The sequence below is a fragment of the Hoplias malabaricus genome, chromosome 11 (assembly GCF_029633855.1).
Source record: "Hoplias malabaricus isolate fHopMal1 chromosome 11, fHopMal1.hap1, whole genome shotgun sequence".
NCBI classification, from domain to species: Eukaryota; Metazoa; Chordata; class Actinopteri; order Characiformes; family Erythrinidae; genus Hoplias; species Hoplias malabaricus.
This window is the reverse complement of record NC_089810.1, coordinates 29,912,619-29,938,454: the sequence shown is the minus strand read 5'-3', so window position 1 is coordinate 29,938,454 and position 25,836 is coordinate 29,912,619. Positions and strand designations below refer to the sequence as shown.

General features: G+C 39.0%; 1 protein-coding gene across 2 annotated transcripts; it reads right to left on the bottom strand.

The window, feature by feature from the left end:
- Nucleotides 1–746: 746 nt before the first annotated feature.
- LOC136709946 (collagen and calcium-binding EGF domain-containing protein 1-like) lies at nucleotides 747–25,509 on the bottom strand. Of its 2 annotated transcripts, XM_066685548.1 has the most exons (11): nucleotides 25,403–25,509; nucleotides 21,615–21,695; nucleotides 5,431–5,483; nucleotides 4,907–5,041; nucleotides 4,659–4,796; nucleotides 4,348–4,499; nucleotides 3,300–3,420; nucleotides 2,934–3,073; nucleotides 2,517–2,552; nucleotides 2,376–2,411; nucleotides 747–1,160 (listed from the first exon to the last, which is right to left on the bottom strand). In XM_066685548.1, the coding sequence occupies exons 1-11, from the start codon at nucleotides 25,477–25,479 to the stop codon at nucleotides 978–980; spliced, it is 1,152 nt and encodes a 383-aa protein (XP_066541645.1). In that variant the 5' UTR covers nucleotides 25,480–25,509; the 3' UTR covers nucleotides 747–977. The 2 variants fall into 2 exon arrangements, with proteins under 2 accessions (XP_066541645.1, XP_066541646.1); XM_066685549.1 differs by lacking the exons at nucleotides 21,615–21,695; nucleotides 25,403–25,509 and adding an exon at nucleotides 21,141–21,252.
- Nucleotides 25,510–25,836: the final 327 nt, after the last annotated feature.

Genomic DNA, 25,836 nt, shown 5'->3' with positions numbered 1-25,836 from the left:
TCAGATGAGGAGAAGCAGTGAATGCAGCAAAGGAGAACAAATTCCCCATTAACAAAAAGAAATGAGAAATGTGAAATGTTGGATGAGGTATATACAGACTCCTCTTGTACCGGCGAGAGCCCAGCAAAGTGATCATAGTGCAGTAATGCGCAGGTTATTAACCTTAGCACCATGTAGCGTTAGTTAGTGTGTGTGTGTGTGTGTGTGTGTGTGTGTGTGTGTGTGTGTGTGTGTGTGTGTCTTGAGCTAGTAACAGTGGGTTGTCTCCCTCTAGTGGATATACCATATCAGTGCTTCTGCCCATATGTATATATGTGTTTTATTGTAGTGTTAACTACTTTATAAATCAGTTATTCAAGCGCATATAAACGTTTGCACAGTTCAGTATTATGTCTGCTTCTACTTAAAGATAATTTCCTCTGAATTGCGCATAATTTAAAAAAATATAAGATATAAACAAGACAGGTTTGGCTAGTTTATTTAAAGTAATAATTAGTTTTAGAAAAACTAAATTGTGATGGTAGTAAGAACTAAACTTCTGAGTTTAATTAAATTATGTTGCAGGAACTTTTTAAAAAATTGGGTGAATTTCCCCTTTATGGCTGGGATGTTCCCACACACACACACACACACACACACACACACACACACACACACACACACACACACACAGGAAACAGAAACCATATTCACTTATATTTCAGATGATTTTATATACAAAATATATTCTGCTATTTAAAAGCTACACAAAGTGGTCAATTTAATGTGATCCACAAAAGCAGAGAAAGTTTAAAGTAGTATTAACAGTCTTTATTTGTTCTGTGCTCTCTCTTTGTTGTCTCTCCAGTGCCCTCTACAGCCCATTTAAAGAATCCTCCAGAAGCGACTCCAGAAGGTCCATGATTTTAGGACAAAGTTCGTAGGATGCATCCTTCTTTTTTTACTTCTTACTGACAAGTTACATGACCAGAGGAAGGTCATGTATTGAGCAGTGACTCACCAGAACCCCAGTCTCCAAGATCCAGCTCTGGTACTGAATTGGGAGGAGTGTCCAAAGATAAGTCCCGCCTCTTTCCAAACACTTGCTCCTGCAGCTCGATGATGTCATGACGAATGTCCGCCATCATGAGTAACAGAAAGTCAAAAGAGCCTGGAGGTCCCTGCAGAAGAGGTGGACACTTTTTCAGAATACCTCCACAGAACTGAGTTAGGAATTTAATGAATGCAGGAATTTAATGCAGTACATTTTTAAATGCTAATTAATCGTTTTACCAAATTTGGCCACAACATCCTCACAAAATTCCCTCTTTTTACAGAGCCTAGTGACATATTAGTGGATTTATTCAGAATGTAAACAGAGTGTCCCTGCTTTTGAGTTCAGAAGGTACATTGCATTTTATTTATGCTAAAAAATATATTAAATATCATATGCAACTCTTGTAACTTTCCTGTCTCTTTTTCCCTCTCTGACACCCACACAATCACACTCACAGAACTCCTGTTTCATCTTCTGCCTCACGTAATTCTTCCAATTTTGAGGCATGCACTTCTTTGTAGCATTAATCTTCTCTTTTAAGCTTCTGTGTCTGATGTTAAAATCTCCCTGAAACCTTTACTCAGCAAATCAAGAGATCAGAACTAACTTGAGATATTGTAGTAAAAAAATATCTTCTAGTGAGTTTGTTATCCATATCACACTACACATTTATCTCCTTCCCATAAGTACAATTACAGGAGGTCCTCGGGTTATGTCAGTCCTGAGTTACAATGTTTCGTGGTTACGACACATCTCCCATTTACTGTATAAAGCCTTGTTTCGACTTAAGTGGTTTTGCGTTGTAAATGTCGTAACGTGAACTTCGTGTTTGGTGTGCGCGGTGGAAGAATACACGGTTACGCGGCTTGGGACCGAGGAGGATAGGTGTTAGGATAAGTGCTAACAGTATGTTATTTACGTACAGTATGTACGCATGTTCCGACTTACACCGAAAATCGGTTTACGACGCGACGTAGGAACGGATCAACGTCGTAAGTCGAGGACCCCCTGTATTAGCATTTTGACTTTATTGTAGTGATTCTTTTTTTTATCAATAAACTCTACCAACATAAATATAATTCAATTGGATTGATATTACATTGATTCTTTTATTTTACATTTAAATATACATTATTAAAAGCTACAGTCTTAAACGAGACAATTTTGATTAATCACAATTAATTAATTAATGCAACAAATTGTGTGATTCATTTAATCTTTTTAATCAAGTTAACAGCCTAAGAACATTTAGATTTTTCATGATACCGGCACCTATAAAATCTTATTGTAAACTGACCTTTGTATTGATCATATTTTAGCATTAGAAAAAAAGACTCACTGGTGGTCCAGGGGATCCAGGAGCCCCTCTGTCTCCCTGCAAAGAAAACAATGTTTTGTTTTGTTTTGTTTTTACTTGCAGGGAATTCGCTTAACACCGACTTTATTCTGTGGAACTTATGTAAGAAACGTTCCCACTCACCTTAAGTCCGTCCCGTCCAGGTGCTCCTGGTGGTCCCTGAAAAAAATTCAGGTAAGTAACACAATAAAATGTAACCCAGGTACTCAAACAATAATATCAGAGCTCTCTAGAAGTACATTATATATGTTTACATTTCTTTAAAGTCATTTGATTAGGTTTATATTTATTTAAACTGCACTACAGAACTTTTGGGGATTTGGAGACCTCTCTGGTGAAATTGTGTAATAGCAAAAGGTAAAAAGAATCAGATTAATAAATTTTAGACTGAACATTTGCAGCTGTCACTTGAACTGCTTTAATGCGAATCCAAGTGACCAACATGGGTTTTCTCTGTGGGCTGTGATCCAGGAGGATCTTGGAGTAGATCGGCTGCTCTTACGCATTGAAAGGAGATACGAACACAGATTATGAACTCACCACGGGTCCCCTTCGTCCTCGTTTGATGTGCTCCAGGTCTGGCTGAGGGCCCATTGGACCCATATCTCCTCTGGGCCCCTGAAAACCTGGAAGACCTTGGGGACCTGGCTCCCCCTTCTGTCCTGGGGGGCCTGGATGTCCTAACAGCAGAAATGACAGCCAGACTATTAACCAAATGTGCATCAAACACTAGTGTGATGTTGAGGTTAGTGAACAGGTTGCAAAAGCATCACAGTTCTAGCATCACAGCCACAGTTTCTCCACAAAGCACACTACTCAAACTTTTCTTACATCTTAATCATTAAACTATGCATATATTTTGTTGGGATTCCACTATAAAACTTTCAGGTAACCTGTGTGATGTACCTGACAGGCCTGGTGGTCCTGGTGCTCCTGGAGGACCAGAGGGTGCATGGCTATCAGGACTTTTCCCTGCCCTTCCAGGAATTGGTTTTTCACTGCTGTTAGCTAAGCCAGGTATCAGCACCTAAACCCAAGACTACATGTCACTCAATAGTAGTATCACATTAGTGGGTACAGTTTTATTATGTGTTACTTTATTAAGCAATAAAAAACTTAATGCTGCTGAGCTGTGAATGTCCCTCGTATCACTATGAGGTGAGCGACTGTCAACTTGGCAAAATGTCTTCGAGCGCATCGTAGAGGCAGGTCATTTGGCACAAGGCAGGAACACACCCTTGAAGGGGCACCGGTCCTTTGCAGAGTGACACACACTCACACATTCACTCACACCTATGGACATTTTGAGTTGCCAAGCCACCTACCAATGTGTGTTTTTGGACTGTGGGAGGAAACCGGAGCACCTGGAGGAAACCCACACAGACACAAGGAGAACAAACCACACTCCTCACAGACCGTAACCCGGAGTAAACCCACACAGACACAGGGCGAACTCCGCCACACACCCTGAGGAAACCCATGCAGACACAGGAAGAACACACCACACTCCTCACAGATAGTCACCCGGAGGAAACCCTTGCAGACACAGGGAGAAAACACCACACTACTCACAGTCACCCGGAGCGGGAATCGAACATACAACCTCCAGGTCCCTGGAGCTGTGTGACTGCGACACCTACCTGCTGCACCACCGTGCTGCCCAATGAGGAATCAACCATATATTCATTAATTCATCCATTATCTGTAACCCTTATCCAGTTCAGGGCGGCGGTGGGTCCAGAGCCTACCTGGAATCATTGGGCGCAAAGCAGGAATACACCCTGGAGGGGGCGCTAGTCCTTCACAGGGCAACACAGACACACACACACACACACACACACACACACACACACACACACACACACCTACTGTGCTGCCCATCAAACATTAATTAATAATAATTTCAGAAGAAAATCCTGGGTGAGCAGGTGTCCCCCAAAACGTTTGGCATTACCTGTCCAGGTGAGTGTGTGTGTCCTAATTGGAGTTTAAGCTGCTGGAGGCTGGTTCTCATTTTGGTGATGTCTTGGCAGGTGAGGGAACAGGAACCAGCACTCATCTGATGATCAGATTTACCTGCCGAGTCTGCTGAGTGAGTCAGGGAGACTACACACACAAACACGTGCACACACACACACACACAGACACACAAAATTTGTAGGGGCAACATCAAAACACCTGGATAGCCTGTTGCTGCTAGCTCACTAGTGGCAAGTAGTCCAGCAGCTTTCAAATCAACATGTACATATAAACACACACACTCACGGTTGTGTGCAGGTGTGCAGGAGCGCTGATCTGCAGTCAATGTGTATCCTTTGTTGCAGCTGCAGCGGAAACTGCCAGGTATATTCTCACATATTTGCTCACAAAGTGTCCCATTAGACTCCTCACACTCATCCACATCTGGGAGAGAGAGAGAGAGAGAGAGAGAGAGAGAGAGAGATATTCTATATGGTGCCTGTATTGTATTATTCCCTGAAGTCCAGCTGTAGCATTTATCTGACCACACTGACCTATGCAGTAAGGGTGGATGTGTTGCCGATGTCTCTCCCGATCAAAGCGGTATCCACTGTAACAGGTACACACCACCCGACCAAAATTATCCGTACACTGCTGCTCACACGGAGAGCCAGCACACACATCTACACCTTAATACACACACAGACACACACACATATACACACACGTATCCAATGTATAAAGGACAATACTACCCTCTGTTGGCCACAAATAACAATATAATCAGTTCTGACCTAGACCACAAAGTCACTCAGTGTTCTGGGGATTTTATTCCCCCCTTCACTTGCTTTTTTTGCTCTTTTGACTGGAGATTAAATAATTGAATAACATCTACATTTTTTTGCCGTGTTGCATGTCAAGGTTGCTTCAGGATATAATATGTCATGAAAATATACAAGTGTCCGTACAATTAGGCATTTGACAAATTATAATTAACATTCCAGCAAGATTAGTCTAGGTTTTATAGTAAATTCCACAAAGATATAAGAAGTGCAAATACAAAAGCAGGTTTACCTACTTTCTGGTATACACTGGCCCATCACGAACCTGAAGCCTTTACAACACTTCCGCCTAAAAGAGAAAAAACTGGACTTAAAACACACACACACACACACACACACACACACACACACACACACACACACACAGTCTATATATACTTTCCAATCCCAATTTCAACCTGCCCTTTAATGGTCAGGACCACTAGAGAGCAGGTATGATTTGGGTTGTGAATAGTTCTCAGTGATGCAGTGACAGTAACGTGATAATGGTGGTACCTGTGTGTTAGTGTGTGTTGTGAATCAGAAACAGCAGGGCCGCTAGATTTTTAAAGCCCACATTGTCAATACTTGATTGAGAATAGACCACCTACTATAAAATTGGTGGACTAAAATAACCAGCCAATGGTGTCCACTGATGAAGGACCAGAGGACGACCAACACAAACTGTGCAGCAACAGATGAGCTACTGTCTCTTGACTATACATCTACAAAGTGGACCAATGAGGGAGGTGAGTTTAATAGAGTGAACAGTCTGATTCAAATCTGTAACACTGCAGCATTGAGAATGATCCCCCACCCAAATTATACCTGCATTGTTGTGGTCCCGTGTGAGTCCCGCCACACACACAATGAGGCTGGTAAAAAAAATGGTGGCAGCTCATTCACTTTTTGCCATTTGTTAGCATAGGTAGATGTATTTAGTGAAATTATGTACGCTTCTCTGTGTAAATAGGCTTATTAAGGCACATTATTAGGCACATTCATTTTAGCTATGAAGCACCAAAGTTCCTGAACTCATCTTGCATTCGTTCATTCATATACGTTTAGTTTTCCTCAACCTGGCAACCCATGTGACCTTCATGTCTGGGAAGGAGGGGGTCCAGACAACGCTCTCCAGGAATCTGTATCTTTAGTGCAGTTCCCATTTTAAACACCTTCTCCTTTAAAAGGATATGGCTTTAAAAGGATTTGAGCCCTCAATAAATGCACCTCACAATAGCGGCATTCACTCACTATAAAAGGGTATCTGTAAACTTTTGGACACATAGTACAGCTCAATAATAATGAAACTATGTAAAATTCATATGAGAACTATCTGCCTGAGTGCTGTATAAAATAAACCATGCAGCTATTAAGCTATTAACAGCTATAATACTCTCTTCTGAAGGAGAAAGGACTCCTGTCTCTGGACCCCAAGCGCAGCAGGAGACACGGGAGACAGGAACCCAGGGACAAAGCCCCTAGACAGGGTCACTAACACTGCCCTCTGCCCAGTTAATGAGATCCTCCAGTGTCCAGATGACCTTCGCTAATGAGCTCAACTCTGAAGTTGAATCCTGTTAAATTTGCAATGACCCTGCTTTTAGACAACACACACACACACACACACAAACACACACACACACACACACACACACAGCCAGCAGTCAGCATGTTACAAAGTCCAGAAAACCCCTATCAGTTTACAAATGAACTAGACAGAATTTGTTCTGTTATTGTTTTCTGTGAATTGCAGGCTTGATTTATTTGGTCATTAACAACAGGAATGTGAAGCAATATTCATAATGACCCTTCTTCCTCCTCTTTCTTCTAATTTCTGTGGAATCCAAATGCTAGTGTGTTCTGTGTATGCTCCTTCTAATGTAATGTATGAGATTCTCTTTATAAACTCAAACTGAAAATGACCAGAGCTCCCTCTTGGGTTGCCAGATTATGCTGAAGCCTGGTTTACAAAACTGAAAGTTTGTGTGAACTGTTCTACAGACCTCAAGCATCAGTGTGTTGCAGGAACTGTACTCATATTTGTTTGTCATATCTGTAATCATATGTTTCTACTCAGTAGTGCAAAAACTGCACTATGTAACTTTTGGGGAAGGGGAGGGGAGGAAACAACCCCCTCACTCCCCCTTGAATTTATGACAGTGCTGTTAAAATTAATTACACTAAGCCACTGTAGGGGGAGCCCAAGAGCAATAATACCAAATCTTACCTAGCGTTCGTTTAAAGTAGTAGCATTCACTCATTATAAAGGGGCGTCTACAAACATGGACAAACATATAATATTTAGTCATATATCAAACTTTTATATAAACAACCCCTGCTATTGAATCTAGTTCTGTTATTTCCTTTCCATTTTTTCCCCGTTTTCCTAAATATTGGGAAACAATATCGCAAAGAATAAGTAATTGTTCATTTTTCAAAAGAAATATAAACAGTCCCAGTGTTGCCATCTAGCACGACTGGAGTTGGAGAGTCCTGACCTGACCCCTGTGAAGAGTTTCTGTCCACTTTTAAGGGCTCCCTTGGTGAAGGAACTCAACCCTGTGGTTGTTATGGCAACAGAGAGCAGGGGAAGGGGGTAATGGCAGAGGGAGACATGCTGACATGTCTAAGAAGAGATGGAAAGTTTGAATGACGGAGGGACAGACACAGAGAAGAAGTGTATCTTTCAGATTTCGCAGCCACAGGTCAATGACCTACAAACAAACGAGTTTGTGAGTGAGACACAGGAAAAGGTAGAGAAAGAGTCATTGTCCAGTTCCGGATATGGATAAGTGCTTGTGTGTGTGTGTGTGTGTGTGTGTGTGTGTGTTGGATTAAAAATAATGCTGTCGATCTATGAAAATAAACATGACTAATTAATCTGAGATCAATTCAATGGAATTGTATTTATTTTATTGGTGTGAATCAAGTAAATCATTTATTTGCATTAATCACCAAAATCAAATGCTACTACTTCATTTTATTTTTGAAATGGAGATAAAACAAATTAATATGCAGCGTACTGTGCAATTTCGTTCAAAATACTTCAGTTTAGTTTTATTTGAATTTATTACTTTTATGTAATATATTTATGTAGGATTTATTTATTTATTTATTTTTACATTTATTAGAATTAAAATCTCTTAATTCATGAAGTAAAAGTTCAGGGAATGCTTTAACATCAAACTCAATGAAGCTCAGACACAAACTTTAATAAAGAAAACTGAGGCTACTGAAGCACCGCTCAAACAATAAAACACCTCCATATTCCAGCTCCAATTATTTTTTTAAGAGATAAACAAAGGGATTACACGAGGTAGGAAAGGGAACCTGAGCAGAAGTGCATGTTTACATCGCTATAACTAATATGTATACTAGGCTCTGTAAAAAGGGTGAATTATGGAATGAAGTTGTGCCAAATTTGGTAAATGATTAATTTAGTATTAAATGAGATTAAAATGCAAAAATAATGTGTTAAAATTCAGCATGCATTAATGGATGTTAATATTGACAGCACTTTTTACAGCAACGTTATTATAAGCTACAGTCATCACCTTATTTCTGTAGCCGCCGGCAACTAAGAAGTAAATGTACATAAAGGAGAATTCCACCAAATTCTTGAAATTTCTGCATAATTAAATCATCAAGTTGTAAACAATGTCACAGTCTGAATTACTTCCTTCTAGAGGAACCTACTGAGTCAGGATTTTTCACAGTGTTGGTGATAGGAACCAGATGTCTGAAGAGAGCCACTACTGCTTTCACCAGAAATATATGTTATGAAACTAATGGAATTACAGTTTGATGTTGGTCAAATCTGATTTTATACCATTACAGCTGTTATATCTGGTTTAAAACACACATAACATGATGTTTATTCCCCTCAGGTATTTTAAAGTCTAGATATCATTCAGGACGAGTCTGTTTAATTACACTACTATAACTATACACACATTACTATAATACACAATTACAAATGGTGTTTGTGAGTCAGAGAGAGTCAGAGAGAGAGAGAGCAGTGTGTGTTTATTTACTCTGTCAGCGTACTTCCAGGGCTTGGCCCCAGGGGACCCATGAGAAAGAAGATCCACAACAAAATGAGAGAGGCTTTCACTGCAGGAGCCCTTCAAAAACATTTCAAAACACTTCCACAACTCCATTTGTCCATCCATCCATCTGTCCATTCATCCATCAGTCTGTCTGTCAGTCCATCTATTCCTCTACCTGTCTGCTACACCTTTATCAAATGTAGATTTTTATTATTATAGTTTTAATATATACGTTTCCAGAACACTTTAGTGTTCAAATAATTATTTAACTACACAATGTCAGTGCTAAATACAAATATATGTCTAATCCAGACTATAAAAATAGAAATACTTTGTATGACAAATTATTATTATTAGGTTGTTGTTCATGAGACAACATGATATCTATACAAGGCCTTTCATTACAATAGACATAAGCCTGGATAAACATGTATAAAAATTATTCCAATAAGCGTTAATTATCTGAACACTGTTATCTGAGACAGCCTTTATGGAATTAACTTTTATATATGTTCATATATACAGGCTTATGAATGATGACCCACTGTAAGGCCATAGTATCCAAGTTAATCAAAAATGGATCAACATAACAACACAAAAATGCAATAAAACTGTTTCTCCAGATAAAATTTTTATGGTTTCTGGTGAAATGTTGCAAAAATACCTTCAGGGAATCACACTTGCTTTGTAAGAATTGTGTTTGGCTATAGGAAGGGTGTGGAAGTGCTTATTTCCAGCCATGCTCTCCATTATGAAATCACCATGATCCTTTGAAACTTTCAGCTCAAAGCATCTCTGACTCAGCGTGACCTAACAGTGGAAAAAGCTGATCGCAACAGCTCGACACTGACGTCTGGATACTGTAGAACTCAAGTATGATTGTTTGTGTTCATTACCAGTAACTAAACACCCACACCGAAAAAGCTTTAATGTTGGTCCTGGTTCAACTCATAACTCTACCTGTCAATTTCAAGCCTCCATGACACACTGTTGCATATTTGGTCTAAAAGATTTATGCATATTCCTGGTGTAAACACTTACAGTAGTGCAGTCTAAAGCCCATCTGCTTGCATGATTGTATGTTGTTATGATAGAATTGAATGAATGCAGCCTTTTACGGCTTTTAAATGGGGAAACTACAGAGAAATCAATTAGCTGCCAACCAACAAAAGCAATCCATGGGTTGCAGTCATTGAACACACTGTCTGGTTTCAGAGTGCAGCACTAATGTAAATAGATGGAAAAGATGGATAAATATACCTCATACATAGCTCCTCTCCCTGCACCGGAGAGAGTCTCACAGCACTTAGAAGCACAGAAGGTCATTGCCTCTTTGAGTCAGTGGGGTAAAGGTTTGCACAACAGTGCTGTACAATGAGGAGATAAAGACCGTTATCTACTGTTAGCCATATTAGCATTTTTGTCAGAAGATCTAATTTAAAAACCTTTCACACTTTAGACTCCCAGACATTTCTTTGCTCTTGTGACTGAATCTGTGCAAATTATTCATACATCACACACAAGCTTCAGTAATAGTGTTATTTCACTCATGTGTTGTTGCAGTGTATTATTGTATTCATTTTTCTCATTCTTTTCCCATTGTTTACAGGGTAGATAATCTGACCTCGCTTTCCCTGTGCTCTGAGAGATTAGTAGACTGTTGGAGGACAATGATATATTGCAGCTCTCCACCCAAATTATTTCTCTAATTGGGCTTAAAGTTTAATAAAGTAGTTCTCACCCACTGTAGGGCAGAGTATGTCATAATATAATCAAGTGATATCTGTGTAAGAGATTGTATAAATCTCATTAGTTCTGATCCTGACAGATGTGTCATGCTTGTGAGCAGTCCCTGATAAACCTGTGGTCACTGGAATGTGACCCCTATCAACACAAAGCTGGATGGATGGATTGAGGTTTGGATGGAAGATCTATGAAGCTGAGATCAAAGACAAGTAACAGTGAATGGGTCAGTATTAAGGGAGTAGAGGGAGAGAGAGAGAGAGAATGTTCCAATCTAAAGTCCAGTGTAATTCCCCAGTGACAAGTCAGTGCCATTTACAAAAACACAGCCCTTCACAGCTTTCCACCTAATGAAGATAAATTTACAGAGAATCTCATTGCCTTAAACAGATGCTGATAAAAAAAGAAAGACCATAAGCTGAGGTAGTGGCTGGTGATGGACATTGGCTATGTCTACGGCTAATAGCACCAATGTTACAGTGACAGATATTTTCCAAAGTCTTATGGTTTTAACCGGCCACATTCTTCTTTTTCCTACTGTGCTCCCAGTGACCTGGAGCCACTGGATGCAAGGTATGGGCATCATTTATTCATTTATTTTCCATTAACCTCCATTCTGTGACCTCTCATTAGCCCTTACAATTACACAGGCTTACTTGTTTGCTTTTTTAAAAAGCTTCAAGGCTCATACAAAGTTTTAACAAAACCATGGTTAAGTAAATTTGACTAACAATGAATCTGAGAAAGCTTAACATTGGCTGGTTTAATCAGACTAGTTAAACCTCCTGTAAATTTTGGAACACTGCAGACCACAAGGTTCTATTTGTACAAACCGTTTCCCCAAAAAATTTTTGGGACATTTTTGGGATATAAAATGTAACAAGAATCTGTTAGTTATTTGTTAACTATATGTTAGTTGTTAATTCTCTTGAAACTTTATTTAATAAAAAACTGTTTCAATGTTCTCACTGGACAACTTGACTGCTTTTTGTAAATATAAACACATGTATATTCTGTTGCCTGCAACACACTGTCCCAAAATAGTTGGGACAGAGGCATGCCTATAAGTCAGTCAAGCACACAAACCTTGTGTCTAGGAAGCCACAATTTATTATTGCAAATTAATTAAGCCTGGCATTATTTGCTGAAATAACCATGGACTTTCTAGGACAAGATATTACCTAGCTGATAGCATGTGTCACTCTAAAATCTCAATATCTACCTCCAAATCAATGGTAACTTTGCATATATGCCTGTCAGACATTTTGTGAGCATTCTTGCACACCCCCATACCATGAGAGATGTTGTCTTTAGCACCTTTCACTGATAACAGTCTGGATCATCTCTGTCATTTCTGACAAACAAACTCCATGTCCATTTTAAAACCATTAAAAAAAGACTAGAATGGCTATTTCTGAACATAGCATGTTTCCATTGTATTCTGAACCAACTGAGACTGTTTACCATGAGACTGATGTATTTCCAGGTTGCATTTCTTGATGCAGTGGCAGACTTTGTTATGGGACAACAGGAGAGAATCCTGAACCCATTTGGCGAATTTTCTCTCACTAGCTTGACAACTTCTCATGCAGGGATCAAAGGTTATGCACATTTAACAGTGGTGTCCGGGCATACTCTACATGGACTCAGATTTCCAGATTCCTTTCTCAACCTTGTATATGGCAAATGGTGAAGACCTAAATTCTTAGAAATACTGCGTTGAGAACAGTTTTTCTTGACGATTCTTGACAACCTTTTGATGATTCTCTCAGAAACGTTGGAACAAAGTAGTGAGCCAGGAGCCCTTTTTTACATTTAAAAACTGTGCCTTTAATTAAATGCTCATTTAATACTTTTAACATTCCCTTGCTTTCTACTTTGGCTCTGTCCCATATTTGATGGAGAGTTTTACAGGCAGGAAATTCGAAATTTGTTCAAATTTTTCAAAATACAATACATTTTAATTAAAGGTTTTACTGTTAGTAAATAAAAACTGGAAATATTTTCTTGTATTTTTATTTTCTTGTATGTTAAATAAAGCTTCAAAAAGAATGAACACATCACAGGTTCTCTTTAACGCTGTCTTGACTTTCCAAAAACAAACAGGGTTTGTAGAAAATAGATCTATGCTGTCAGCAGAAATACACACACACACACACACACAAACACACATCTGGTCTTTATTTCAGTGCTGCAGCCCATTCAGCTGATTCAAGTGACCCCTTGCTCCACCTTAGTGACAGATCTAATCGTGAGAGTGAGACAGGTTTCTCGGTGACAGGGTGCAAAAGAGTGAGACAAGTCCACTCTGTGCAAACTATGTGTAACTATGTGTGAAACTAGTGTAAAATATACAATATTTACACACCTATAACCACATCACAACATCTGAATTCCATATTCATGCACCACTGTATTAAACCTATAGTCAGTTTTATCAGTTCTCCTTGAAGAGTGTGATATTGGGACAGAAATACAGCTATACCACACTTGGTTAAGCCATTTCTACTTCTTACATCTTCTCCTTTAACATATGAGTCCCTTCAGAAAGAGGACAAAAATCTTTCATTTTCTACTCAACTTCAAAACCTTGAATTGGACATATTTGGTGTCATGGAGTGGCTAATTATTACAAATTACAATTTAATTCAGTTAACACTTCACACTCATGTTGCCTACCAACAGTGCTCATTGTTAATGGACTTTAATGTGTGGTGGAAGGATAGTTTATCGTGAAATAAATACATCTATGAATTGAACATCAATGTATTTTACTATAGTTTATGCTGACTGTTGTTTTATAAAAGCAATAAGCTGCCCAAGACATGCGTTAACGATTTCATCACAGTGAAGGGAGTTAAACACACTTTCCCATCATAAAATCACAGTAGCACCAGGCCTTTCATGGCTTACTGCTTTATTAAGACACAGTAAAGAGCTCTTATAAGTGTTATCATGGATGCCATTTGTATCACTTGAACAGGTGTGTCAGGAAGAGGGGTCTATCAGGTAATGGGTCACTTTCAATCTTACATTCCTTTTTACTCTGTGCTCACTACTGATTTCACTCAGTGAAGTAGATGGTAATAATTAGAGTTGGGGAAATTGAAAGAGTATGAGGTTTTAATGAAGTCTGTGCTGCTTACTGGGCTCTGTAAGACCCTCGTCCACTCAACACCTTCCCCCTCATGTCGAGAAAAGTCTCAGCATCACTTATGGCATCCAATCGCTTTACAAAGTGAGACACTTCATAAAGCCACATAAAAGCTGGAGGTGCGACAGCTGGCAGCTTCCAACTGCTTCTTATTTCCTGTCCGAGCTTCTGGAGCTCTTTACAGAGTCTGCTTTTGGCCTTACACACACACACACACACACACACACACACACACACACAGCCAAATACAGTGAGTGGGGATCAAACACAACATAGAACTCAAAGAATGGGAATGGGAAGGGGGTGGTCCAGACAAAACTTACGCATACCTTACACATATTACCACATGACAAACCTTATCAAGGTTCATGAAACATGTTGTGCAGATAGAATGTGTGAGGGGTGGGGGACTTAGGGAGAGAGAGAGAGAGAGAGAGAGAGAGAGAGAGAGTAGACTACTGAGTATAGACAGGGTCCACAGCAGAGGTGAATGCCAAAGCTAATGCAGTAAAACCACATGGAAAACAAACAGAAGTAAGACAGGACAGAGAGAGAAAGAGAGCAAGAATGTGTGTATTTCAAGCCACAGAGGTTCTCAACCCCTTGGTGGGGGTTTAAAGTAATATCATGCCTAAACATACATACACACATGAACAATACACTACACACACAAACCCATTCATCCACAAGGATATGTGAATATTGTCGCTGTCCAATGAAATACATGTATCTCCCAAAATAGTAACTTTCAAGGTGAAGGAAAACTAAAAATTACAATTTTAAAAACACACTTGTGACAAATCTTCTAATTAGACCACACATGTAATCATTTATATAACTGCCTGAGAATTAACTACATAATAAGTTTGGCAACAGTCCTCTATATTAAAGGGAACGACTATGACAATCCTCATTTCGGTTCATGTTTTTTAACACGGGAGTTCTCTCCTAAACAGAACTAATAAGGACTAAAGAAGCAAACGTCAGACCTCAAACATGTTTGAGACAAACTACTGCTTTGGGTAATGTATGAAAGTCTTAATGACTCAAATCATGCCACCATACCCATTAGTCAGAACTCTTTAACCCAGGATCATTTATACGACTACAAATAATATAAAACATCATCCACCTGAGAGTCTGACCACACACGAATATCAGAGTTAGTCTCTGTTTTGATTTCAACAGTGGTGAAAGGACAGAGACTTAGAGGTCAGCAATGGCCTGTGACTGAGTGGATAAACCTCCCACCACAGAGGTCCCTCTGGAAGCCTAGAAGTATTGGAGAACGTGTGAAAGGAAAATTGTGGGTAAAGAAAAAAAAAAAAACGTATCGCAATAGGGTTCAAAATATTTTCCTAAATACCATTGCCAACTTTACAGAGTCAAGAGCACATTACACAGAAGACTACAAAATGATCCCTAATCATTTTTCCATATATTGGAGAAGATAATAAAACAGTATTACAGGTACACTTACTACACTGTAAAATTAGGAACACTACTGAGCATCTTGGCAGCAACTCTAGGCATTAATTTCTGCTTAAACCGGACATCATATCTCTCTGAATAGAGAGGGAGAGCTATAAACACTATTTAAATCAAGGTAAACTCCAAAAGAGAACAACACTTCCCTCCATTTGCTAGCTCTCTGGGCTGTTTGCATGCTGGAAAAATGTCCAGTGTTTGTCAGTGTTTTTGAGCATGTTGCTCTGTTCCTGCTCCATATGTGGGTAATAATGACTTGTATTTGCCATTACAGATGTATTACTCAAAGGGAATGTCTATGATTGTGGGGAAACACTGTTCTCTGGTTTGTTTAATGTTCAGAAGCTCCCCATCGTTTAAGGTGGAGCAGTATGTTTCGGGGGTGGGGGGGTGACTGGTATTTTACGTGACTGAAGTCTAACTTGTCTGTAAGTTTTAATTCACTGCTTGAATTACCACAGAAACTCATTTGCCATTTTAGGTCTGTGTTTAATTTCATGCAGTTAACATTTTACAGAAAAATTAAATCAATATCACCCACCTATGGAGTAGGAATAGGGCAATATCCTCATCTTTGTTGATGCTTTTTAATGTTTGGATGTCTCTTTATTGTCTAAAATCCTCCAAAATGCAGATTTTCTGCCGTGAGCAGAGAAAAAGTAATTCTAGCATACTGGACAAGACACTTAGATTTTTAACCCATTTACAAACAATGGGGATTCGTAAACACCTTAGACCAGTTTCGAGTACACAAACAGACCGGAGAGCTGGCAAATGGTGAGGAAAAATCTTTAGATGATTTTTTTTTTTTAAGTCAGCTGGGACTGACTCCAAATTTAGAAGACTGCTGACTTTTCAAGAAAAAATACACATACCAAAATTTCTACAAATCTAAACAGCTTGAGTTGCAAATGAGTTTCTGTGGTAATTCAAACAGTGAATAAAATCATACAGACTTTAACCATGAACAAGGTACAATCAGCTACTTACTCATCATTCCACCTTAAAAGGCGCAAAACCTCTGAATGAACAAAAACAGGAAATGGAGTTTGCTTTGAAGTGAGAACAGTAGTCTCTAGAGTCGTCTACATTGGCTTTAAATTATAAGACTGGGACACTGTAATAGGGAACAGAATTCAGGGTTGATGTAAATTATACTGAGGGATAACACCACACAGTTTGGTCACATGCCGTCAACAAAGTGAATTATGGGTATTTTGTACCTAATAGTGTACATGTTGTAAACTACATAGTACAGAACATTATAGAACTATAAGAGTGCTCTTGGTGTTTTTTAAATCCCTACAGTGAACAAGGTATATTCTGGAACCCAGCTGGAGACTAGTGACAGTCAAGAGTCAGTACAACTTTAAACTCGGTTCACATAAGTTTACCCCCTAGTTCATCTGACCTCAGACCAGACATGAAATGGATGAAAAATGTATGCACAACAATATGCAGAAATGAGTCCTGACAGAAATTAAACCATCAGAGGCCCCGAAGAGTACTATATGTCCCAAAACCCCTCCGGCAAAAAGGTTGGGAAATACCCCTTGCCACAAAAATTTGCTGTTTTTCTGTTTGTCCTCCTTTGCACTCTTTCTCTCTCTCTCTCTCTCTCTCTCTCTCTCTCTCTCTCTCTCTCTCTCTCTCTCTCTCTCTCTCTCTCTCTCATACACAAACATACCTCAACAATAACCCACACAAATTTAACAAGACAGACACAGCTAAACAATTAATGCAGTGTTATTATAACATCAAATCTCTGGGCATTTAAATTACCACACTCACATTTTGTGGACATAAACTAAATGTAACAAGTCCTATTCACCCAGTCGCTACCAGATTTGCGCTGCTACCCGATTTTTTACAGTGCGGAACATCATGCTTGTGTAAACTTTGCTGATAGTTCTGATATTTAACTAATTTCTTCTAAAAGAGGCACACCACTTTTTAGTTGAAGGTCATGTGTGTCCCAAATCTTTATTCATCATGTTTTGTTTAAACAGAAGTATACCTCAGCATGGATATTGTCAGCTGTAAATAAACACACTTTGCAGGTACTCCAGTTGATTAAAACTGTAAAGGACAATGAGGAAAGGCTAACTCATGTTTATGTGTGTTTAAAGTTACTCACTTATGAAGATAAAGCTCCTCTTTGCTTTGGAAAACAGCTATGAGCTACATGTGTGAAGGTCTTCTCATGCACAGTCCAAATTATCAAAGGATAAAAAGTGTGAACGCATGATGCCATCTGAGTTTTATCTCACTGCAAGAAATTAGATCACGTGCAGCTTAAACAGGGCATCTAAGATTGTAGGGAAATGATGTTCTCTCTGGTATGTTTATGTTCAGAAGCTGTTCAGCCCTTGTAACATGTCTCCACTGTATCACTAGGCAGACAGCTAACTTGCTGATTCCTCCAATAAAGATTGCTTTTTGTTATTTAGAGGAAGATCTTGATATATCTTGTAAAACTACAAATAAAATGTAAATTATAAAATAAATAAATGGTATACCCATTTCCTACAGCATGGTGTAACACAAATAGTCCTAAATGCTCACATTAAACAGGTTAGTTATTGTACTAAACAAAGCTAATGTCTAATTTATAAACAACTACTTCAGTCATAACATTAAGACTGACTTTTTCACTTAATATTCCACCTCGATTACATCTCACATGTCACAAAAGTGTACTGAAAGTCAAAATTTACAGACAAATAATAATAAAAAACAAACGTGTAACAAGGGGCATTCAGTTAAACCAGCTGAACAGATTGCCTGTTGCACTCATGATTAAGCATTTTCTAAAACATTCCCTTTACAGCTGAAATCACACCATATGCCACTAGATGGCCTCTTAGAACAAATTTCTTGTATACAAGCTCTGCGTCTTTTAAAGTGGAACAATATATTTGAGGAATGTACCTGGATGAGGAATGTACCTGGATGAACTTTAACTTAAGTTCCGTAAGTCTTTAAGTTTTTTATTCACTGTTTGAATTACCACAGAAACCCCTTTGTAAGTCAAGCTGTTTAGTTTGCAGTTAGCCATCTCCTAATTGTGGAGACATGTCCACCTTAAGTAATCAGAAACAGCAAAAATATGTCAATATTATCCACTTATAAAGTAGCAATAGAGCTTATCTCGGTTCATGCTTTACAATAATTATTTTTCTCTTCATTGTCTAAAAAACACCAGATGCCATACCTCTGCCATGCAGTGAGAAAGAGAGAGAGAAAGAGAGAGAGAGAGAGAGAGAGAAAGAAAGAGAGAGAGAGAGAGAGAGAGAGAGAGAGAGAGAGAGAGAGAGAGAGAGAAAGCCTTGTATACCAGACCGAGACACATTGTTTTTTTTCTTAAACCTATTTACAGCCACTGGGGCTTTGTAAACACATTAGACCTGTTTCAAGCACACAAACAGACTGGAGAGCTAGCAAATGGTGAGGAACCATCCTCAGAATTGTTTCCTACCTTCCTCCTAATGTTACTTAGTGCAGCTTCTGCTGTGCTGAGCCTCGAGTAGAAAGAACAGAGAATCTATTCTCCCTGCTACAGGTCAATGGAGCCTCACAATGATTTTTGAAGTTGTAATTTTAAGGTTAAAAAATTACTACCTAGTGTTCTTTTAATAGACTATAATTTTGCTATCTCGCTCTTTTCCTTGTCACTCAGCACAATGTCCCTTAGCTAACAGAGTCGAAATATTAATGCTAATATTAATGTTGAGCACATGTTTGAAAAGTATTTAGGAGAGACTTGGTTAGTGGGAGTGAATAAAGATTACAACAAACATCATATGCCAGTTGCAGACCTGGTTAGGTGACAACGATGAAAAATTGCAGGATATTTGAGCACACATTCCAACCAGATACAAATTTGCCCACAGTTCTGGTCTAAATTACACGTGATGACTCAGTAACATTCTGAATCAGACGCTCCGGGTGAATGAGCTCAATCTGAGACCAAGCTGCCATTAATCAGCATCTCAAAAGAAATCTAAGCATGCTCAAATACACTGCTCCACTTTATGGAGACTTTTATGTAAATGCACTGGTGTCTTTACAAGGCTCTGGGAAAGTCTGATTAAAGTTAACAGGCCTTTATAAGTTAATGTAACACAGAGATGGATGGCCACTGACCCCACCCTGCTCTCTCTCTCTCTCTCTCTCTCTCTCTCTCAAATTATGTTTATGATGTCCAGTTTTCCAAGGAACTGCTCATTGATGTGATTTTGCTTCTGTTTCACAGGGTTCTCGTGAAGTATTTGTTTTGTGTGAGGAGAAACATGGCACAGTGACAGAGCTTTGGTAACTCACCCTCAAAACAGGGGAGGTGAAATCAAGACAGGTATGTGATATTGGGTACCACACTGGAGCTCATGAAAACTCAGCTAACTGTGAGCTAAAGCAGCTGAAGTTGATGTTTCTAAAAACATGCTGTTTGGCGTGTGTGTAGAAATGTGGTTTTCATTTCATTTCTTTTCTTTTCATTTTAACAACTAACAAGACATCTTGCGCAAAAAAATAGCATTCTTACAAACTTGCTGCTCCATTCCACCTTAAACAGTGCCGTAATATTATCTGAGTGCCCTTTTCCTCCACAGCGTCTTTCCACCTTTAACAGTTCTCTATAACATTTTGTCACTTTGTGCCCAAGGAGCTAGTTGAAATAAACATGCCTCTTAAAAATGGACCTCAATTTTGTCTTGTAGTAAAAGGTATTTGCACAAAAACAACAACATTAACATATCTAAAATTATGATTACTAATTCCTTGTTAAACATAAACACTAATAAGATGTACATGCACAGGTTTGTTTGGGTGTATTTTTGTTACACTTTATTTAAATGAGAAAACAGTGCTGCTAAATTTGTGTTGCTAAATCTAAAACTTGGTCAAATGATTTCTGTTTGTGTATCATTCAATGAATTCATTCATTGTCTGCAACCGTTTACCCAACTCAGGGTCGTGGTCATTCCGGAACCTACCCAGAATCACTGAGCACAAGGCAGGAACACACCCTGGAGGGGGCAAAAGTCCTTCGTAGTGCGACACACACTCACATATTCACTCACACCTATGGACACTTTTGAGTCTTCAATCCACCTCCCAACATGTGTTTTTGGATCATGAAAGGAAATCAGAGCTCCTGGAGGAAACACAAACAAACACAGGTAGAATGTTTCTACCATTTTTCTGGTTTGGCTTGACCTCCAGCACAGAGCAAAAGGATGTTTTTGCAGATTAGGTGCCAATATATTGACCAGTCAGTGCTTAAAGTATGTTAAACTAAAAACAAAAGCATAATTATCCTTGGTATGGGCACACGTTTGGGACTGGGTTTGGAACTGAAAACTCTGCTAATTTTAAAATATTCTGGTCATACTGACTCTCACGCAATAGTAATTGGAATCAGAATCAAGAAACAAAGAGAACGACAGAGCAAGAGAGAGAGAGAGAGAGAGAGAGAGAGAGGGACAGAGAGCACAAACAAGAAAAACCCCCCATCCCGAGAATTTCCTACCTACTGAATCCAGTGGTGTGATGTGAGTGTGGTGGAGTTAAAGGTGGACAGTAAGCAGATGCTTCTTTCTCTTAATGTAGCATTGGACAGGAGCAGAGATGGAGCTCTGATAACTCTCCTGAAGTGAACACTAGCCTGTTTTCACTCTGGCTCTGAGAACCACCCTTGAATGGACTTTATCAAAGTCTGGATACTTCATAAGTGTGCTCCCCAAGACCCTGTGCACTGAAGGGCAGATAGGAATTTGATTAGTGTCATAATCCAGAAACACAAAGGAGGATGTTTTCTGTTGAATTCCTGAGTGGCATTGGTGATCCAGTCCTAATCATCCATCATCAGAACCTCACCTCAAAAAGATTTATGTGTTTAAATGCAATCCATTCCACACAGAAATGTTCCAACATCTACTGAAGTCTTCCAAGAAGTGTGAAGGCCGTTTCTTGTGGCAAAGGAGAACATGCTGCTTGATCTTACCTGAGACAGGTGCTAGTCTGGCCTCCAGCTCTGGTACATGGGTACTCCACTGTTATAATCTTGTTATCAGGACACTCTTCTCTGTCAAAAAGGACAGATAGAAAGGCTCAGGTTAAATAAATATTCATTATTGCCAAAAAAGTTAATAAATGTTAACAGTGAATATTACAACACATATCATTTAGACTTATGCCAAAGCATTAGGTCCAAAAATGCCTTTAAAAGAGTGCAGTGGGATGTGAACATGTCTGTTCCAACCCCTGTGCAAATTGTAATAAATAATGAAACAAAAATAAAAAGGAAACATCCTTATATTTCAATTGAGGTCAATAATAATTATAATAATAATATTATTATTCATAATAATAATAATAATAATAATAATAATAATACCAAGTAATTGTGGAGCATTTCTATTGGTCCAATCATTAGGACATTTTTACACAATGTGAAGGACAGCTGCTGTGTTTGAATGATGTAGTAAACAAAAATTCAACAAAAATGGAGATACATGTTTTTCACTGGACAGCGAGATAGAAAGAAAAAGAGTTAGTGAAGAGTGTGAGTTAGTGAAGGAGGGTGTGTGTGTGTGTGTGTGTGTGTGAGAGAGAGAGAGAGAGAGAGAGAGAGAGAGAGAGAGAGAGAGAGAGAGAGAGAGAACCGACACTGTGACCTGATCTGGCTTAAGTTTAGAGGTGGGGTTGTACAGATTAGTGGCCGTTGAGAGACAGAGATAGTCAGAGCAGGAGGAAAGTAAAGGGCTAATTACTGAATTACTGCAGAGGTTATAGAGCACAGATCAGATGACCCATTCAAGAAGGATCTCAATCGCGTTGAACAAAGGAGAATCATTTCATTCATATCAACACACAAACTTCACTTTGTAACATCCACTGTGTGCCATTGGTACAGTTTCACACAAGTCATGACTCATGGTGAAATTGAGAAGGCATTTCATCCTGAATCTGGACTCTGATTGGTTTTGGTTTTTATGCAGTATTCTGTAGCACTGTGTAAAGTCCCTTTGCTTCTGCAGTCTTTTATTTATTTTTTCATTCATCAACAATCTCTCAAGTTGATACCAAAGTGTTACCACATAGAACCCTTGGGAATCCTTGTGGTGCCAATTCTAACCATTAGCTTAGCCACTAATCTAGGCTTATAAATAAATAAAGAATAAGTATAAAGGAAAATAAAGCAAGAATGAGTGCAACTTGACCTGTAAATTGACATCAGAGACAAGTCTGTCTTCTCTTCTCAATCTCAATGCTGGGATATGACACAATGCAGACCGGCTACTGTCTAATTTGGCTTTTCCACTGCATGGTACCTACTCTACTTGACTGTACTCTGCTCTACTCACTTGGTCACTGCTTGTCCACTATATCTGCTGTAGCTTGGAGATTTTACAAGAGGCTAATTTTTGCAGGATGTCTTTATTTACCACAGGGTCAGCCTTGGCCTAATAGTTAGAGGATTAGGCTTGGTACTGGTCTTGAGCAAGGCACTGAACCTCTCTGGGTGTGTGTTCATAGCCCCTAGTGCAATAGTGAGTGTATGTGTGTGTGTTCACTACCACAGATGGCTTAAATGCGGAAGACACATTTCATTGTACAATGACAAATAATTGCATATTATTTTATTGTGATTGACAAGTCTCTCTGGCCAATCATCACTATGCAATGTCTACACATCACATTTAGTCCTTACTCAGTTCGTTTGGAACTGGATGACATCACCTGGTTCTAGGTACCAGGTACCAGATTTGCTGAGCTGAGTAGGATCATGCTGAGTCAAATAGGGTTCAGGTCGTCTTTGTCAGTCAGTAGAGGTACTCAAGCCTCACCCACAATATAGCAACAATCTTTCTACATTGTGCACATCACAGATATTAAACTAATAATACTGCACCCAGAGGGTAATTAGAAACAAATTCAGCAGGGAGATGTGAACCTTATAGCTCACTTAAAAACTAAACGAGTGCAGAAGCTGTTATTTTATAACCGATATTTTGTGGCCTACAGAGGGTGCAGTGAGACATTTGGGATTCTGCCTCGGCTACGCTGCAGCATGGAAACATCTCTCACTAATCACTGATATTTTCAGACAAGGGGAACTGCTTTATTAAACTTTAAGCCTCATACACACTCTGAGTCTGATGTGCTAACAGTTTTCAATTAGATCATATGATGAAAATGCTAATGTGGCTAACAGATTTGAATGGTCTTTTTGACGCGAAGAGATGGTGGGCTTCTCTGCTTGTGAGTGCTGTGAGACTCTCTCCAGTGCAGGGAGAGAAGCTGTGCATGAGATACATTTATTCGTCTTTCCCATCTGTTTACATAAGTGCTGTGCTCTGAAACCATACAATCTGTCACTAATATTGCCCCCCACCAAAAAAATCATGTGACTGCAACACATGGAATGGAACCTTGATTATGTTCTTACCCTCCACCTAAAGATACATGGGGCAGATTCTGCAGTGCTGAGCATGGACTAGCAATGACATCGACTCTATTCTCCATATTACAGGTCAGTGAAGCATCACAATGATTTTAAAGCTGCATATTTAGGTATAAAATGCAACAATGATATTTCATTTACATGTGAAGCCCACATAGCTAATGTATATCACATAATAATAAAAAAAGAAGTCTTCAATCAGTTTTGAAAGTCAGCCCTTATGTTATTACTGATTCGTACAGAATGTACAGTGCAAAGAAACTGAAGCTGATTGCAGGAGAGGTTTCATAAGATTTTAAAGAGCATAGTTACAACACTGAGGGTCACTACCTCCAAGTTTTAAGCCTCTAACGTCAAAGTGCATCTGTGTATTTACTCATGCAGAACTGAGAGAGTGTTCCCACGACTAGAGCAGGGGATTAACACAAGAGAAGCCCAACTATGTCCTCAAATAAAGGTGTTATTACTTTAATATTAAAAAGAAATCTGGAAGATATTTTAGGTTTAAAAGGGAATAACTCAAAATAGTTTTAAAAAATTGAAAAGTGACCTGCAAAACCAACATTTAAATCCTAACCAATAATAATAAGAGTGCTTTGACAACATCACAACCATGATGAAGTGTCAGTCTGGCACTGATACTTCATTGTCATTAAATGTACAAATAGTGTAAATGTAGCTTTGAAGTAGAATGGTGGTTCTGTAGTCTAGTCGTGTTCCCTAAAGGCGCATTTCATTCTCTTCTCCAGAAGAAGAGGTAAATATTTGTAAGCTTTCTTCATAAATCTAAATAATTCCTGGAGATGACAGTAATTTTACAGACTAACAAAGTTCCTAAGTAACACTGTGAGAGAAATCATTTATTTGAGTTGTTTTTAAAATAGGAAGATCAGTCAAGATCAGACAAAACAGACAATAAAAGCGGACAAAAGAAAATATATGTCACTGTATATGTCACATTCAGAATAAAATGTTTTACCTCCTTGGGATTCAAGTGTTCAGTAAATCAGGTCAATATCTTTAATTTGCTGAAAGTCTAAACACTCAGGATTAATACACATCGGTCTAAATCTTCTTTCATTCTTTCATTATCACTTTCCTCCTTTTCTCTAAGTTTGGGATCATTGTTTAGGTTAAAAACGCCACAGACATACATCCTGTCAACAACATATAACCATCGCAGACGAGCAAAACAGAGAGAGAGAGAGAGAGAGAGAGCAGAGTGACACTTCACTACATACAGCGGGTCTGAATATAAACCCACTATCCTCCTCTAAGTCGATGTCTTCATCATCTCTTAAAGCACGCACACACACAGCCCTTACCTGGCGGAGCACGCGCGCAGCAGAAAAACACCGAGAAGCACGAAGTTCGCGAGAGGCGCGCGAGGACACCGGGACATGTCGCAGGAGCGCGAGAGCAAAAAATAAATAGGCTTTAAAGTTGAATAAGCGTGATGAAGGTTAATTGGAGCTTAACTCCAGGTTAATTCCGGATTAATTAGAGCTTAATTAAATTAAATAGAGATGGAGCTCGTGCTGCATGTTTGTGTCTGCGCGTTTGCGTGTGTGTGTGTGTGTGTGTACTGGGTGCCGTGTGCGCGCGCTGCTAAAGCACCCGCTGAAGTTCTTCAGAAACTTCACAGCTGATCAGGACGGTGACGTCACCAATCCCGCAACTACACGGAACGGCTACGGGGGGCGCTAATGAGGATAATAATGATTATCATTTATTAATATATTTGTTATGTTATGTTTTA

Excerpts from the sequence above, each read along its gene's own strand:
- LOC136709946 (XM_066685548.1), bottom strand. The coding sequence starts at position 25,479 with ATGTCCCGGTGTCCTCGCGCGCCTCTCGCGAACTTCGTGCTTCTCGGT. Across the intron at positions 5,484-21,614 it reads CAGACTAGCACCTGTCTCAG|GCGGAAGTGTTGTAAAGGCT; the intron begins GTAAGATCAAGC and ends TTTCTCTTTTAG. Across the intron at positions 4,500-4,658 it reads CTGCACACCTGCACACAACC|TCTCCCTGACTCACTCAGCA; the intron begins GTGAGTGTGTGT and ends TTGTGTGTGTAG.